Raw genomic sequence first — 15,469 nt, 5'->3', positions numbered from 1 at the left:
GCATACATGAAACTCAAAAAAACTAAAAATCATTTAGGTTGCAGTGAATGCAAATACTCAGTTTAGTCCCTTGTCATTAGGCAAAGGTGTTCTTGTCGGTTTTGATCCCTCTGTTTATATTCACATTATTATTAGACACCAAATAATTCTAAAAATCATTTAGAAGTGAATACAAATCAAGCCTCCCCCACGTTTTGAATTCCCAAACCCTCCTCTTTCAAGCTGTACTCTCTTCTCCACTCTTCTTCTTCAATTTTCTCACTCTTTTATTCCGCGGGCAGCCAAATAAATTGGTCTCCTTCTTTTCCTGCCTTGGTTATCATCATGAAGGCGGAGTGAGAAAAGGCCGTAACAAGAAAATAAATTCATCATACTTATTTTGACAATCCTCTTAATTTGCTCCAATCTCTCATAAAATGAACTGTTTTAATTATACTAAAGAAAAATGTATTAATCCTGATTGCTCAAAGCTAATGGTGGTGTGGAGTTGATAAATTTAAGCTATTTATGGGTAGAAAAAACTCCACTCTTGTTCATGGAAAATCCTGTGTTATTATTGTGTCATGTCTTGAATTCTGAACTCACATTGTGCCCATGCCCATGCCCATGCCCATTGATTTTGTGTGAATCTACCACCTTCTCCTTTTCATGTCAATAATTTTTTTTCCATTTAGTTTTATTTAAGTTCTATTTGATTTACCTATCATCTTATTATTTATATTATAGTTTTTAGACCTGACCCGATTCAAGGCCCGGGTTCCGAGTTTTAACTCGGTCATCGGGTCGCTTGAGTCAATTTTTTTTTATTTAAAAAAATCAAAATAACATTGTTTTAAAAAAAAACAAAAGTTAACGAGTTGCAACTAGTTTTTTGACCGGGTCTTACTAGGTTACACTGGGTTTTTTATTTTTCTATTTTTTCTTCAATCCGGCCTGGTTTCAACCCTGGATCGGTTGGGTCCTGGATAGACTTATCGGGCCGGATTTCAAAACTATGGTTTATATCCATTAATTCTATAACAATCCAAGCAAAGTTCTTTCCTTTATATTAAGAGCTTAAGTATACGCAAATTACAAAGAATGTCTCAATTTTACCACCAAACAATTTACACTTTCAGAAATATTCAACCGAAGAATTTTATTTATTCTAAGTATCTAATTAATACAACATTATTTCAAATACTATTTAACAGATTCTGTTCAAATTGTAAGTCTTCTTCTATATAAAAAAAATAACATTATTTAAAAGAAGATTTAACATATCCATTATGTGATTTTAGTAGAAATACTATTTGAGAAATCAAACTAATCTCAGGATAAAATTGATATAAAAGACAGTTTGAACGTAAAATTGATAACATCTTAATAGTTTGGGGGTATATTTAAAGAAACTGAACAAAACTCCTCCTCCTTCAACTCAGTTAATTAATAAAAAACAATCATCTGCTGATTTCTTGGTACCCTTTTCTCTCTCTTTTAATTTTATCTTCTCTTCGCATGTCTTAGAATTTATTTTCGTGTTAAGAAATGGCCATTAGAGGGTGGACCCGGGCAGAACTTGCCGGAATTGAAAGAGCTGAAAAATAAGTCCGGTGTCCTGTACATTGGAAGGATACCTCATGGTTTCTACGAGGGAGAGATGAACGGTGAGGTTTAATGTGTGATTAGATATTAGTTTTGATCGTAGCACCTCTGTTTTGCTGATTGATGCAAGTCTTTTGTTTTTGCTTATTAGATTTTCATGTATTCTTCAGCTCATCTCAAATGGTGAATTAAGTTCCCAAATCGAGTTGTATGGAGAAGCTTCTGAGTGTAGCCATGGAAGCCTGTACCTGACCTTTTGCTTCTATATGTTACAGCTGTTTGTTCACAAGTCTCGCCCTAACAATCCACGCTACATGACGACACTAGGATTATTCAATGTTCAAGCAGAAATTGCATATGAGCTTTTATTTTATGTGAATCCAGTCGTGTTTCAAATATATTTCCCTTGCTTCTTTTTGGTTGGATATAGAAATTGCCTGAGCCCAGGATTGTGCACGACTGTATATGCCGGAGGGAGAGAGCATCACCGATTAAGCTTTTTTATTCAATATCCATCAATTGAAATGTTACTTGAGCTTGTGAAAGGGAAGTTCAGCAATTGGAATTCGGAGTTTGGAATTCCGAGTTTCTGCAAACCTGAGCAGCACTCCCAGACGGGAGCTCAAAGAACCAACACTGCCACACAAAATTCAAGAAATTATTACAACTATCAAGAAAGTCTCCAAGAAGGAACAAAATACCTTTAAAGAAGAGTAACGAGGATGAAAATAAGGAGAGCAGCAATAAAAGAGTACTTAAGAGCAGCAACAAGAATGGCTAAAGAGATAAAGAAAAGCTGGCAAAGAACTTGAACACTGGCCCATGTAAGCAAACCAGTCAATCCAACAGCCAAGATGTTATCAGGATTTGGGTTCAGTAATAAATCACCCCACTTGATATTGATTAAAGGAGGAGGTTGATCTTTATTCAAATCACCACCACCACCATTGTTATTGGAAGACTCATAATTCATTTCTTGTGCTGGTTCTTTGGGTTCTTGAGTTGGGTTGCTGCTGCTGTTGTTGGTTTGTGCAGAAAGAAGGAATCTCAGATGGGTTTTCTTGGAGATTTTGAGAGGAAAAGAAGGGAGAGGGAGGGTGGGTTGGATGTGGAGAAGAGGGATTCTTGAAGATGATGGGATTTTAGGGTGTAAGAAAGAATTGAGCCCTATCATTTTGTCCATGGCATTTTTAGCACAAAAGTCAGGAATTGGAAAACAGAAATGGGCAGATTCTAAGAACAAAATTTCCTTTCTTGATTTTTTTGTTAAAATGAGGACCTAAAAAAATAATCAAGTTACAACGAGGACCTAAATAAAAATAGATAATTTAAAAACGACCACAGTGGGAGTCGAACCCACGACCTTTTGATCCGAAGTCAAACGCGCTAATCCACTGCGCTATGCGGTCTGATGCACAACAAATTGCTAGATTATATATATGTTACTACAGATACAGGTGCTACCGTGGAAGGTATGGCATTTCATTTTAGCAATTCAGAATCTGTCAAGGATCTAACACTTATTGAAATACTTTCTACAAGAATTCGCATTGAAGCTTTATGATCGTACATCAGGGAACCAAAATATATATGCTTCCAAAGGATAGTATCCAAATTTCTTGGTTTTGAAGTAATCGGGGCTTGAACGTAAGTATTTGACTTGTCATGTTGAAGGGTAGTGTTTTTTTCTCCTTTGGATTGATACCAGAGATGAAGCTTTATGGGATTTTATAAAAAAAACAAAAAACAAAAAAAATTGGGTTGCCATATAATGTGATGGTTTTTGTTTTTTTATTTAAAAAAAGCAGAATGTCATAGCTTGTCCTAAGCCCCACTAGAGGCCTAGACTTTCTAGCTAGCGAGTGAAAATCCCTAGCCTTTCTCCACTAGTAGCATACATTGTCTTTTCCCTCGTGGCAATGTAGCCTCTCCATCCTGTAACTAATTCACCTCTCGCCCGTAGGGCATAGCTGACTAGGCTAGCTAGAGACTTATTGAGAGTACAGTCAGCTCTCGGCAATAGACAAGTGAAGTTTTTGACACCTTTCTGTTTCTCACTAACAAAAGCCATCTTTATGCCACGCTTGTGTAGTCTGCATGTAGGAATAATATTGTCCTAAAGTCCTTCCACCCAACAACACAACAACGTGGCCGAAACACCTTTCTGTTTCTCACTTGCAAAAGCGCTTCCGCTAGTGTATTTTGCGTCTGGCATTCATGTCCAAAAGCCCTTCCTTCCAACAACCAGCCTAGAAATAATTATTTTTTATTTAAGTTGGTTTTCATAAAAAAAAATAATTATATTAATTTTTTTAAAAAAAAAAACCAAACCAGAACCAGTTTAAATCAATCGGTTTTAATTTGATTATTTTAGAGAATTGGTTTTTTTAATTTAACTAGGTTTTTTCTAGTTTGGGTTCAGTTTTTTTAGTTTCAGACCTATAAAAACTGAAATCAAACTAAATCGGTGAGTATTTTTAATTTTTTAATTGTTTTTTTTTCATGGTTTAATTTTTTTAATTGTTTTTTTTCTTGTTTTTTTTTAATTGTTTTTTCTCACCTCTACTCACGGTACACCTTTTCCTTTTCTTGTTACCGTTGCCTATGGGCCGTCCAATGCCATCAACGCGAAATGGGGAGCAAAAGGCAAGACAAGAGATTATCCAATGATGCCTTGCAAAAAGGATCCTCCCTTTTTCTCCGATCTCCTCTCTCGGAATCCATATTCTATCTCCACATCCCATCACCTCCCCCGCCCATTTCCAAATCAGGGCCCCACCACATTCTCAACTCCTCCGTACAACAGTTTGATATGATGGGCTTGTGATGTCCAGCTGTGAAATGATGACCCTCGTTACCCTTTTAGGCAAAGACAAACCCCTCTTCCCTTCGTATATAGTTGACAAGGTCTCCCTCATCACCAAATCCACCCCCTTACCAATAAATCCACTCACCATAATCATTTTCTTTGCTTTAATCATTTGCTTTATTATATCTTCCAGGTCATAAATGATTTTTGCCACATCAACTCTTATTATTTCTGTGCCTTTTAATTATATACGGGTTGACTAATAGTGCCTTTAGCCTCCTCCTCCTCCTCCCTGCGCTGTAAAAATACTTTTTTATTTCTTATTAAAATAATTTTTTATATATTTTTCTGTTTTTTAATCCATCCCATCAAAATCACAAGAAAAAACATTAAATAAACATTTATTTATTTATTTATTTAAAAAAACACACCAGTGTAGCAAAAAATCATCTTCAAAAGCAAGCACTTTGAGAAATCTTCATGTGAGTTGGCTTGTCATTCTCTTATTGGCCCCTAAAGTCTTTTGCATCATTAATACCGGCGTTCAAATGCTTTTTTCATAATTGATGTTTCAAAACCTCAAGTTAAAAACTTGAATTATTTTCTCGCTGTAATATTATAGTCTTAATGATTAGATGAACACTTTAGTGTTAGTATTCAATTTTTTGAATCGAGTTGACTGTTTCACAAGGAAACTGTATCAACTGTGCTGAGAATATCTGTAGAAATCCGAGACATTTAAAGTTAAATCAACACCAGTGGCTTTACCTGGTCTGTTTAAGAGATTAACCCTCGCAAATTTATTTTCCGATTCTGAATTAATTGGAATAATCGCGTTCCTCTAAACATCTCTGGTCACCATATATATATATATATATATATATATATATATATAGAGCGAGCATGAGAATGACCTCATCGTTGTAGCATATTTCATAAATGGATGCATGGCTTGGTTCAGTGCAACTTGACTGATTAAGCTAGGTGACCTGCAAATCTGTAGGCTCTTTTATGGATACTGCTTCCTCGCCTTTTCTTCCCTTTTTTTTTTTTTAATCTGTGAGAAAGAGAACAGAGAAAGCAGGGAAGGGAAGTCACTTCACTTCACTCCACTCATGCAAACATGAGGGAATGGATTGGGTCAGCAACGTCTGGGGTAAGTAATCAGGCCTGACAAGTGTGTCTCGGGAGGGGATTCAGATTCTTTCCTCTTCCATTCTTACGTGGGAAACATGGACTCTAGAAGAGATTCAGCAGGGACAGCTCACTTCTTGTTGACACATGAACATGAAAAATAAGGTTTCAGTTTGAGTGTGTGAGGCCACGGTTTTCCTACTTTTCTTTAATGCTTAATATTATTATTATTGTTATTACTTTCACAAACTTAATTAATTCAGTACGTAGATTTCATAGCTTGTAAGACGCTTGAAAAACTCTGAATGCATGAAGCCAAAATGGATCAGATCATCAGATGTCTGCCAAACTAAAGCAACTGTCCTTAACTAGCACTGCTACTGAGGTCATTAACAGTTTTATGAGAATTCAATTGAAGTACGAAGAAACCAGCTGACTTTTGGGTTAGACCTTCCAATAAAGAGTTAAGAGGTGTATTTTTTTTATTTTAAATGTGAGTATTTGAGTCACTTTATCTTATAAATTTTGAGGTTGATAATCATATAAATTTTTAATGGTTTTAGAGTTTATAAAACTCAAATTAATAATTTTTAAAAAATAAATTTAAAACTTGATTAATTAAATTATATCTTTAAAAATTGGTATAGTTTTAACCATATTAGAATGAGAAATGAAACGCGGGGAAGTTTCTTTTTCAGCTTCGTATCTAATTAAAGATCGTCTAATGTCATCATCTCTGATCGCGCTGGATAAGATCAAGTGGAGGATTTTCTCTACTCGGCGGGCACCAATGGATGTTGAATGATTCGCTCAATTTAATTAATGCATGGCAAGGAAAATATTCAATGTATTTGGATATGCTTTCATATTACACTATTGCCACGTAGCTTGCTCTCTAAAGTATCAGTACCCCTCATTTATTAGAGAGAATCTATCGACATGTCTTTAGTAACTAGCTAGACTAAGAGAGATTCCTGAGTTCATACCTAAAGTAGAAGACATAATCAAATTCAACGGTGTTCCCTTAACAATATCTTCTCAAGAATATTTTTAAGATTACCCTTTTCTTTTGTCTTGAAATTAATTAATAAAATCCACTCAACCTTTTTTTTTTTTTTTTTAAAAAAAAAATCCTCTATCGTATATGAGTGGTGGCAATTTCGTACCACCTGTTTCCAGGAATGAATTAAACTATTCATTGGTTTAAGTACATTAATTTCTGATTTTAGAAGATGATCAAATTACAATGTGATACGTACCCATGTATATGAGGTCTACACGCAGAAACTTTGTGCTACTCACACATATCTCTGCTCGTACGTGTGCTTCTTCTTCGTATGGTGAGCGACGCAAGATTCTAACTGTGATGGTATTTGGGTTTGTGATAATGAGCGAGTGTAGACTGTTAGATTAAAATAATAATTTAAAAAGTTATAATTTTTTATTATTATTATTGTATCATGTTAAATTTTTTATATTTAGATTTTAATTTTTCTATAAGCAGTTATGAAATTACTACTCTGATAATCGGAATTTTTAGATTTAAAAATCATGATATGAAGTCCTGTTTTGACCATTTTTATTATTTTTCTTGTTATTTTTAATTTTATACGTTTTTTTTTTTTTTAATTTTTATTTTTATTTTTATTTTCTAGTTAAAGATAAAAATAAGTGATGAAAGAGAGGATTTCATTAGGAAGAATATTCTCATGTAAGCTTATATATATTATTTTATCGCTTTTATGTTTCTCTCTTTTTTATAAAGTAATGATTTATACTTATTCCTATAACACTCTGGAAATTCTCATTATTAAATTCTTAGAGAAAAAGGTTATGCAATGCAAGATGGGTAAAAAAAGGCACTACAATAATCAAATAAAACTTAAGTAGGGTAATATTATATACGTGATTGAACCCTAAGAATGTGGAATTTTGAAACAATAGCTTAGCCAATCATGACAAATAAGATAGAGAGACCCACCTCTAAAATTAATATTTGCGAGGAATTAACATGTGTGAAACCATAATGATTTTTTTGGAGTTTTTATTTTAAAGATGAACTATATATTTTCGAACTAGTTAATTTATACATATACGCACACCGAATTATTAAGTCTTTTTTTTTTTTGAAAAAATATAAAGTTTATCATGGTTTTAGTTTTCTTAGATAATTGAAACCCAAAATAGAAGTAAATTGCTGGCAAACCTTTGGGCTTCCTGAAGCAACAGATTGAGGGTTGAGTGAGCTAGCTAGCCATGTCTTCTCTCCTGGAGTACCAAACTGATCATGTTATGGACAGGAAGCAAAATGGTCGGTCAAAAGGTCAAATCCTAAACACTGTACACGCGTAACGTGAGCAGAGCTCGAATAGTGGGTTGTCATCCTCGTGTAATTCTTTGACATCTGTCGCTCTCAGATTGGCCCATACACATTACGTAATGCTCCCTTCTCTCTCTAAAGAGAAAGACAGAGAAAGAGAAAGGTTAATGAAGTAGTAGTGATGAAAAGTTGCGGTAGACTCGGATCCTGTCTCCCCAAGAAAAAAGTTCCGAATTTGTCAATTAATCTCTCTTTATAATTTGAAGGCCCAGAAGAAAACATCTCTCTCGTCTGTAGTGTATATTTTTCTTGCTATCTAAACCTAGTGGAGTGGGATTAGTGGGAGCAAGAAATGAGTGAACACCACCACCAGTACGGAATGCCAGATCTCCGGCAACTGGTGGCCGGAAGAAGTCATTTTCAAGGAACCCAGCAAGGGGGCGAGCCATTCTTTGTTCAAAGTAGGAATCTCGCAGCACCGCAAACTCATCACTTTGAGTCCATTATGGTTGGCCATGAAGCAATGTTGTCAAGTGGTTTAGTCAAGCTTGGTGGGCATCATGATCGTTACTGCACCAATGCCACTAATATTAATACTACAAATAGTGCTACAATTGGTACTAGTAGTTCAGCTGGTGTTGGTACCCTATATGGAGTAGAAATGGAAAGTGCTACTACTGCTGGGTGGATTGGAAATGATGGAGGAAATAATAGTAGATGGCCAAGACAAGAGACTCTTACTCTTCTTGAGATCAGATCTAGGCTTGATTCCCGGTTCAAGGAGGCTAATCAAAAGGGTCCTTTATGGGATGAGGTTTCAAGGTACTAAATAAATTCTACGAAGCCCTTTTGGGCAAATATCCTGTTTCCTTTGTTGAGTATTTCTTACTCTATCAGGCTTGTTCTTGCATTGCAGATACTGGATTAGGAAACCCTAATTTTTGTTTTGTTTTGTCACCAAGTGGACATTGATGATGATATTCCTTCTCCTTCTTCGCTTTCTTTTCTTCTTCTTGTGTGTTTTAAGGGCTCGTGCCCCAGGATTTAAAGCAATTTTATTTGCTTATTTGTAAAATCTTCTCTTGAGTTCATTTCGTGATTTCCTTTCAATAGCCGTCTTTGTGCGTGTGTAGTGGTGATCAGTACAGGAAGCATTTGTTCTCAGTATCATAATCTCTTCGCTAATTTTCTGTTATGAACTCTCGGTAGCAATTGGGGGATGATGGGAAATACTAGCTAGTCTCTTCTTCTTCTTCTTCTTGAGAGGAGTCCTTTAACAGCTAGTTAATGATTTTAAAATTCAAAGAGAGACAAGATAACTTAGCTGGTGGGATCTTCATTAATTACATCCCAAGAAGAATGTTTTGAGTATTTAATACTTTAATTACTAAAAATGATGGTCAGTAAACTAATTAACTGCTTTTTGTGTGAGAGAAATGTTGAGAGTATGTTAGTCAACTATTGAATATTGCCAAATCATTATATTAATAGCATCATTATTGTCTGCACAAGAATACGTGAACTTCTGCTTAGGTTTTTCATTTCCTTGAAATCTGTACCTGTGTGTCTGTTTGTACACACATACAAGCAGTATTGAGTTAATTTGACTTTACTGATGTTCAGAATCATGGCTGAGGAGCACGGGTACCAGAGAAGTGGCAAGAAATGTAGAGAGAAGTTTGAGAACTTGTACAAGTACTACAAGAAAACCAAGGAAGGGAAAGCTGGGAGACAAGATGGCAAGCATTATAGGTTCTTTAGGCAGCTTGAAGCCCTTTATGGAGAGCCAAGCAATCAAGCTTCAGCCTCGGAAACCCATTTTGTTAACAACACACTTCTTTACCAAGCTCCAATGAGCAACACAATCAACCAAGAAAGTCAAGAAACATTTCAAGAAAACAAGCACAGTGAGAGTCTGAGTTTCTCCAACACATCTGAGTTTGAGACTTCTTCATCAGAAAACAATGATGATGACCTTTCAGCTATTGCTTACAACATGATGAACCGATCAACGGAAAAACAGAAAGGGATAAATGAGAGCCAAAGTCTTGCGAGGCCTAAAAAGAGTTGGAAGCTAAAGGTTAAGGACTTTGTGGACTCACAAATGAGGAAGTTGATGGAGAAACAAGATGCCTGGATGGAGAAAATGTTGAAGACCATTGAAGATAGAGAGCATGAAAGAATGTGTCGAGAGGAAGAGTGGACAAAGCAAGAGTTGGCTCGGTTCGATCAGGAACATGAGTTTTGGGCTAAAGAGAGAGCATGGATTGAAGCTAGAGATGCTGCATTAATGGAAGCCTTGAAGAAACATACGGAGAAAGGACTCGAACTGTCATCGTCAGTTGAGCAAATCGCAGTAGCCACTCAAAGGCACAACAAAAACCCGGACAGCGCTGGTGCTAAGAAGATTCAGAAAGACAAGTTCAATAACATTACATGGACTGAACCCGAGATCCTGAGCTTCATACAGCTCAGAACTTCCATGGACTCAAGATTCCAAGAGAATGGGTATTCGAATGAAGGGCTATGGGAGGAGATAGCAGCAGAAATGGCTAGTTTAGGCTATGATAGGAGTGTGGATGATTGCAGGGAGAAATGGGAGAGCATGAATATCTACTTTAACATGACAACAGAGTCTAACAAGAAGCGTAAAGAGGATTTAAGGACCAGCAATTATTTTCAGCAACTTGAATCCTATAATGGCATGAATTCATCACCTTCTAACTCTTATGTGGGTAGTCAAGTCAATGATAACAGCTGCTTTCAGGTTCAAATAAACGACGGAGATCAGCATTTGTGGAATACTAATAAGTTTGACTTGAAGCTCAACAAGGAGAAGAACCAGCAGCAACTATGGCACAACAAGTAATTAATTAATTAGTTAATTAAGCTGTTTTTTTTTCTTTGATTAGCTATGTAGATGTTAATTAACTTGTTGATGAGAAGGTGACGTACGGTACATTTATTTATTTCCATATTGTGTGACATTTGGGGGTGAGGTTGTTCATTTGTGTAAGTAAGAACTGACTAAGGAGTTTTTATTATAAGACCATGAAATGTCTTTCATGGTCACAACAAAAGGGCTTAGGGTTTTTACTAAAACAATAGATCCTTGGGTTTTTCTTATCATCTTTTATTTTTTTTATTAATCATTTATTTCTATTTCAGTTGCTTAGCTAATTAATGGGGAACTTTATTGTAATTTTTTTTTTAAAAAAAAAGTAAATATGAGTGGTATGGGTTTCCATTTCGTGCTTATATATATATAGAGTGATGCTTGCAGGTCTGAACATGTATATACCTGCAAAGCTTACATTAAGCACATAGGTTAGGGTTTGAAAATGTGCATGATTCTATTGGTTCGAGATATATGTCAATTTAATATAAACCGAAATATTTAATTAATCAGTGACATGTTGGAATATATATATATATATATATATATATATATATATATATATAAACCAGTCCTATCAATCTCCCAAACGTTCCTTTCTCGTCCGTTTATGAGAGAAAGAAGAAAAGAAAGGAACAGCCATGGCATGCGATGATGCATGGAGAAAAAACAAAGGGAAATTCTATTAGAGATCACGCTTATGAATAAAACAATCTGCTTGATTGATTTGCTGGCTGCTCCTTTTTGAAACTCCGCCCAAAAAGAGAAGAAAAAAAGGAAGGAAGGTGGTTTCGACATGAAACGACTTGAATTGGCTATGAACCTTCATTTCTCATCCTTCCAGTCCTTGATAGGACACGTAGATTTCCCATCTTTCAAATCATCACCTCACCCATATCGGGGCTCGTATTCACGGCTTTTTCTTGTTTTTCAAAAATTTCTTATTTAAAAACAATCTTTCAAATTATCAAATAAATTAAAATGGTTTTTTTAGAAGATTTTGATAAATTGATGTAAAAAAAAAACATTATGCATTGTAACATAAAAAACACCTCTGTGATCAATTAATAATAATAATAATAATAACAGTGTTAAGATTTTGATAAATTGATGTAAAAAATAAAACAAATAAAATTTTTATTTTAATATGTTTTTAATTTAAAAATATTATGCATTGTAATATAAGAAACACATGTGATCAATTAATAATAATATTATTAATGATAATTTTTATATGATAATAGTTCATATAAAAATAATGAGTTAATTTAGATTAATTATTTTTTATTAAAATTATACTTGTAAACATAATATTTTTTTTTTCAATGTTAATTTTATCAAGTTTGGACTACGTTTCTAGCAAATAAAAATTCATTAAATAAGAGTGGATGAGATTGTGAAATTGGTGGCAGTTCAAAGTGTTTTTTATTTAAAAATATATTAAAATAGAGTTTTTTTTTTAAAAAAAAAATCACTTTTAACAACATATTAAAACGATTTTCAAACATAAAAAAAATTATTTTAAAAAAAATAAAATAAAATTTTAAAAACCGTTGTTTATATTATGTTTTCGAATACACTTTAAATTTAATTGAGTTAATATTTTATTTAATTTAGCTAAAAACTCAACCTCGAAAAAACCCTGAATTTTTCTAATCAATCTATTAAATCGTGTCTAACATAAAAGTAATTCGATGAGGGTTAAACAAAGAGCATGATAACATGATTTTGGTTCCTATTCTTCGTTTTTTTTAAAAAAAAAAACCGAGGAATTAAAGCCTATACCGTTTGCTAAATACCATTTGCTATCAGTCTATCACCGTCATGCATGAACTTGTAGAAACTTCGAATAATTCAGGGAATGAAAAGGGATATTATTCCCATCTCTACCCCTCCTTTAGGTCCAAAGGAGAATTTCTTAAGGGTTAAGATTTGAAATTTCCATGAAAAATATCTTAAATTCAAATGCTGAAAAAAATACGGACTAAATTAGCGGTTTGATCGATGCAGCTAAAGATTATAAAAGGCCTGCCGGCCTTTCTAAAAGCCATCAATAAACTCCTTGGGCCCAAATTAGTGGGCTATTTCAAGGCCTGTTACCCTAACCTTTCTTCGGATTTCATTGAGCTGTCTCCCCAACATAAAAGTCCATCAACTCTTCCCCCCCACCCCCCGCCATCTCGTAAGTTTTTTTTTTTAACATATTCTTGTAAGATTTTAATCCAACAACAATTTTCCTTTTGATTGAGAATATTATCTTTGATGAAGAAAATAGACAATATATATATATATATATATATAATGTATTATTTTTTTAGGATTAAAAATAAACAATAAAAACAGAATATATTTGATTAAAGAGATAAGGATAAACAAAAAATAACTATGTATTTTAGATGATTTAAAAATAAATTTATGTATTTTAAAAATACAAGTTGCATGATAATATGTCATTTTTATTTCCACTATTTCCTTATTATGTTTTCGAGACAATAATCAAATATTGGTTTAAATATTTTTTTTATGTCATTTTAATCCATTATTTCTTCATTTGGATCTGAGGCTGAGGAGATTACTATTTAGTGTATGTTTGTTTACGCGATGAAGTTGTTTTGAATTATGGTTACTTGGTGAGTCATATTTTAAAAAAAAAACAATTGTGCGGAATTGATGTCTTAATTTGTATCATTAATTGCCTATGCAAGTAATTAATTGATTGACTAATTGATTGTCTCTCTTAAATAATTAATCTGGACTATGTGCACCGAGCAGTTTATGGGATGGATATTTTTGTGTTGTTGAATTGAATTAACAACAACAATTTGAATTTATTTTTTTTCTTCATATTATTTTTTTTGATGTGTTTTTAGAATTTTTTTTATGTACATATATAAAAAATTAATTCAAAAAAATAAATTGAAGTTTTTTTAATGTTTTTCGATGGTTTTACTATACTAGTGTCGAATGTAAAAATAAAATTTTAAAAAATATTTTAATATATTTTTAATTAAAAAATATTTTTAAAAAACACTATACATTAAAAGAAACTAAAAAGGCCGTGCTTTTAAAAAAAATCAATTTTGTTCTTAAAATTTATTTTACACGATTAAAGCTCTTTTAAGTTCAAATTAACATCCAATTGCAATGTTTTTTTTTTATATATATAAACAGTTAAATTGCAAGATAATTGATTATAGTGAATAACTTCGGTAATATAGGTGGTGGTTTTACGAGTTGTTTGAAAAGTACATTTTAATCCCTCGTTTTTTTTTTTGCTATTAGAAGGCCAATACTTTTAATTTTAGAAAAAAATAACATTTTGGTACAAAACGTAAGTGTCATCATTTTTAGTCTGTCAATCTCGAAAGAGAAAGGGGGGGTCTTTTCTTCATTTTAACTGTCTAAAAATATCTGCCTATAATACAACCTATCAATTAAGGTTTTTATGAGCAAACCTAACATATCTCATATAGGAAGGGCAAGGATAAACTATTTATATCCCAACATCTCTTGAATTGGATTAAGAATTGTCCACATCAAGTATATTTTGCATATATATAGACAAATTTGGTGTAATATTTTGAAATAAAAAAAGAAATGTTTAATAGAAAATGACAACAATACCCCTGGAAGAGGATGTTTTATGTATAAATAGATGAAGGACATTTTAGTAGTTGAATAAAGAATTGGTTAATATAAAAAGAAGAATAAAAAAAAAAAAAAAAAGGAAGTCTCAGATTTGAAGAGTGGGAACCGTAAGAAGAAGAAAAGAAAGAACCAAAGATAAAAGAAGAAAAAAAAGAGTAAGAGAAAATAAATTTTAAATATAAGATTTATGTTTTTAATGTGTATAATTGTTGATATTAATTAAGATTATGAATTACTTGAAGATTACAGTTTTGAAGATTATGATTTGGGTTTGATCGATGAGTTTATTGGAATGCTATGAATAAATTGTAGTGGGTAATAGTTTAATTGAATAAATTTTAGATGATTTTATTATGAATAATAATTTTGAGATTAATTAGTTTAATTGACATATTGGGTGTAAGAATATTGAGAAATTTTTTAAAAAATCCTTGATGGAAATCTAGAGAGTATGGTCTCAGGGTTGAAGATGATGAAATTTCAGTTTAGTCCTGTAATTCTAGGAATTTACAGTTTAGTTCTTAAACTTTAAAAAAAATATATAAATTGATCCTTCAAGAATAATTCAAGATTATGTACAAAAAGGGTGAACTATATGTAAAATAAATATAGTTATGAATTTATAACATTTTCAGTTTGGTCTTTTAATTTGGCAAAATCACAATCTTAACCTCTAAAAGTATGAGAAAATTTCAGATTGAACCCTGACTATAATTTTAGTTTTTCAAACTGGTTTGATTAATAATTGAGATTTATTAATAAATAATTATCAAGTTTTATGATTTTTTTTCATTTGAGTTAGATTTCAGGAAACCGTTTGATTGTTGGAAAAAAGGACCAATTTGGTTTATAAATATATAGGAATATGAGTTGGACTATAAGTTGAGTGTATTAAATTAAATTGTACATTCTTTCGGAGTCATTTTTTAGTATATCTCTTTCTATTTTCAGATAATTTTGTTATTGTACATGTATGATATCAATATGGTTGCCTTCAGAATCTGCTTACGTGTTATTTATATTTTTGGGTCAAGTGAGCATATAATTTTCTGTATTTTATTGTATTAATATAAATATT

The 15,469-nt window shown here is 32.7% G+C and overlaps 1 protein-coding gene, 1 long non-coding RNA gene and 1 other non-coding gene across 3 annotated transcripts; 2 read left to right on the top strand and 1 right to left on the bottom strand.

Annotated features, from left to right (window-relative positions):
* Positions 1–133: 133 nt before the first annotated feature.
* LOC140955842 (uncharacterized) lies at positions 134–1,873 on the top strand. Its single transcript, XR_012170476.1, has 2 exons — positions 134–1,646; positions 1,755–1,873. It is a non-coding gene; the product is annotated as an uncharacterized lncRNA (long non-coding RNA).
* Positions 1,874–2,919: 1,046 nt separating this feature from the next.
* Positions 2,920–2,993, bottom strand: TRNAR-UCG (transfer RNA arginine (anticodon UCG)). Its single transcript has one exon. It is a non-coding gene; the product is annotated as a tRNA-Arg (tRNA).
* A 5,030-nt stretch (positions 2,994–8,023) lies between these two features.
* On the top strand, positions 8,024–10,973 carry LOC118030488 (trihelix transcription factor PTL). The gene is made up of 2 exons (XM_035034621.2): positions 8,024–8,669; positions 9,471–10,973. Exons 1-2 carry the CDS (start codon positions 8,200–8,202, stop codon positions 10,714–10,716), a joined length of 1,716 nt encoding a protein of 571 aa, XP_034890512.1. The 5' UTR covers positions 8,024–8,199; the 3' UTR covers positions 10,717–10,973.
* Positions 10,974–15,469: the final 4,496 nt, after the last annotated feature.

The sequence above is a fragment of the Populus alba genome, chromosome 8 (assembly GCF_005239225.2).
Source record: "Populus alba chromosome 8, ASM523922v2, whole genome shotgun sequence".
Lineage (NCBI taxonomy): Eukaryota > Viridiplantae > Streptophyta > Magnoliopsida > Malpighiales > Salicaceae > Populus > Populus alba.
Note: the sequence above shows the minus strand (reverse complement) of the source record. Positions and strands in the feature narration are given on the sequence as shown.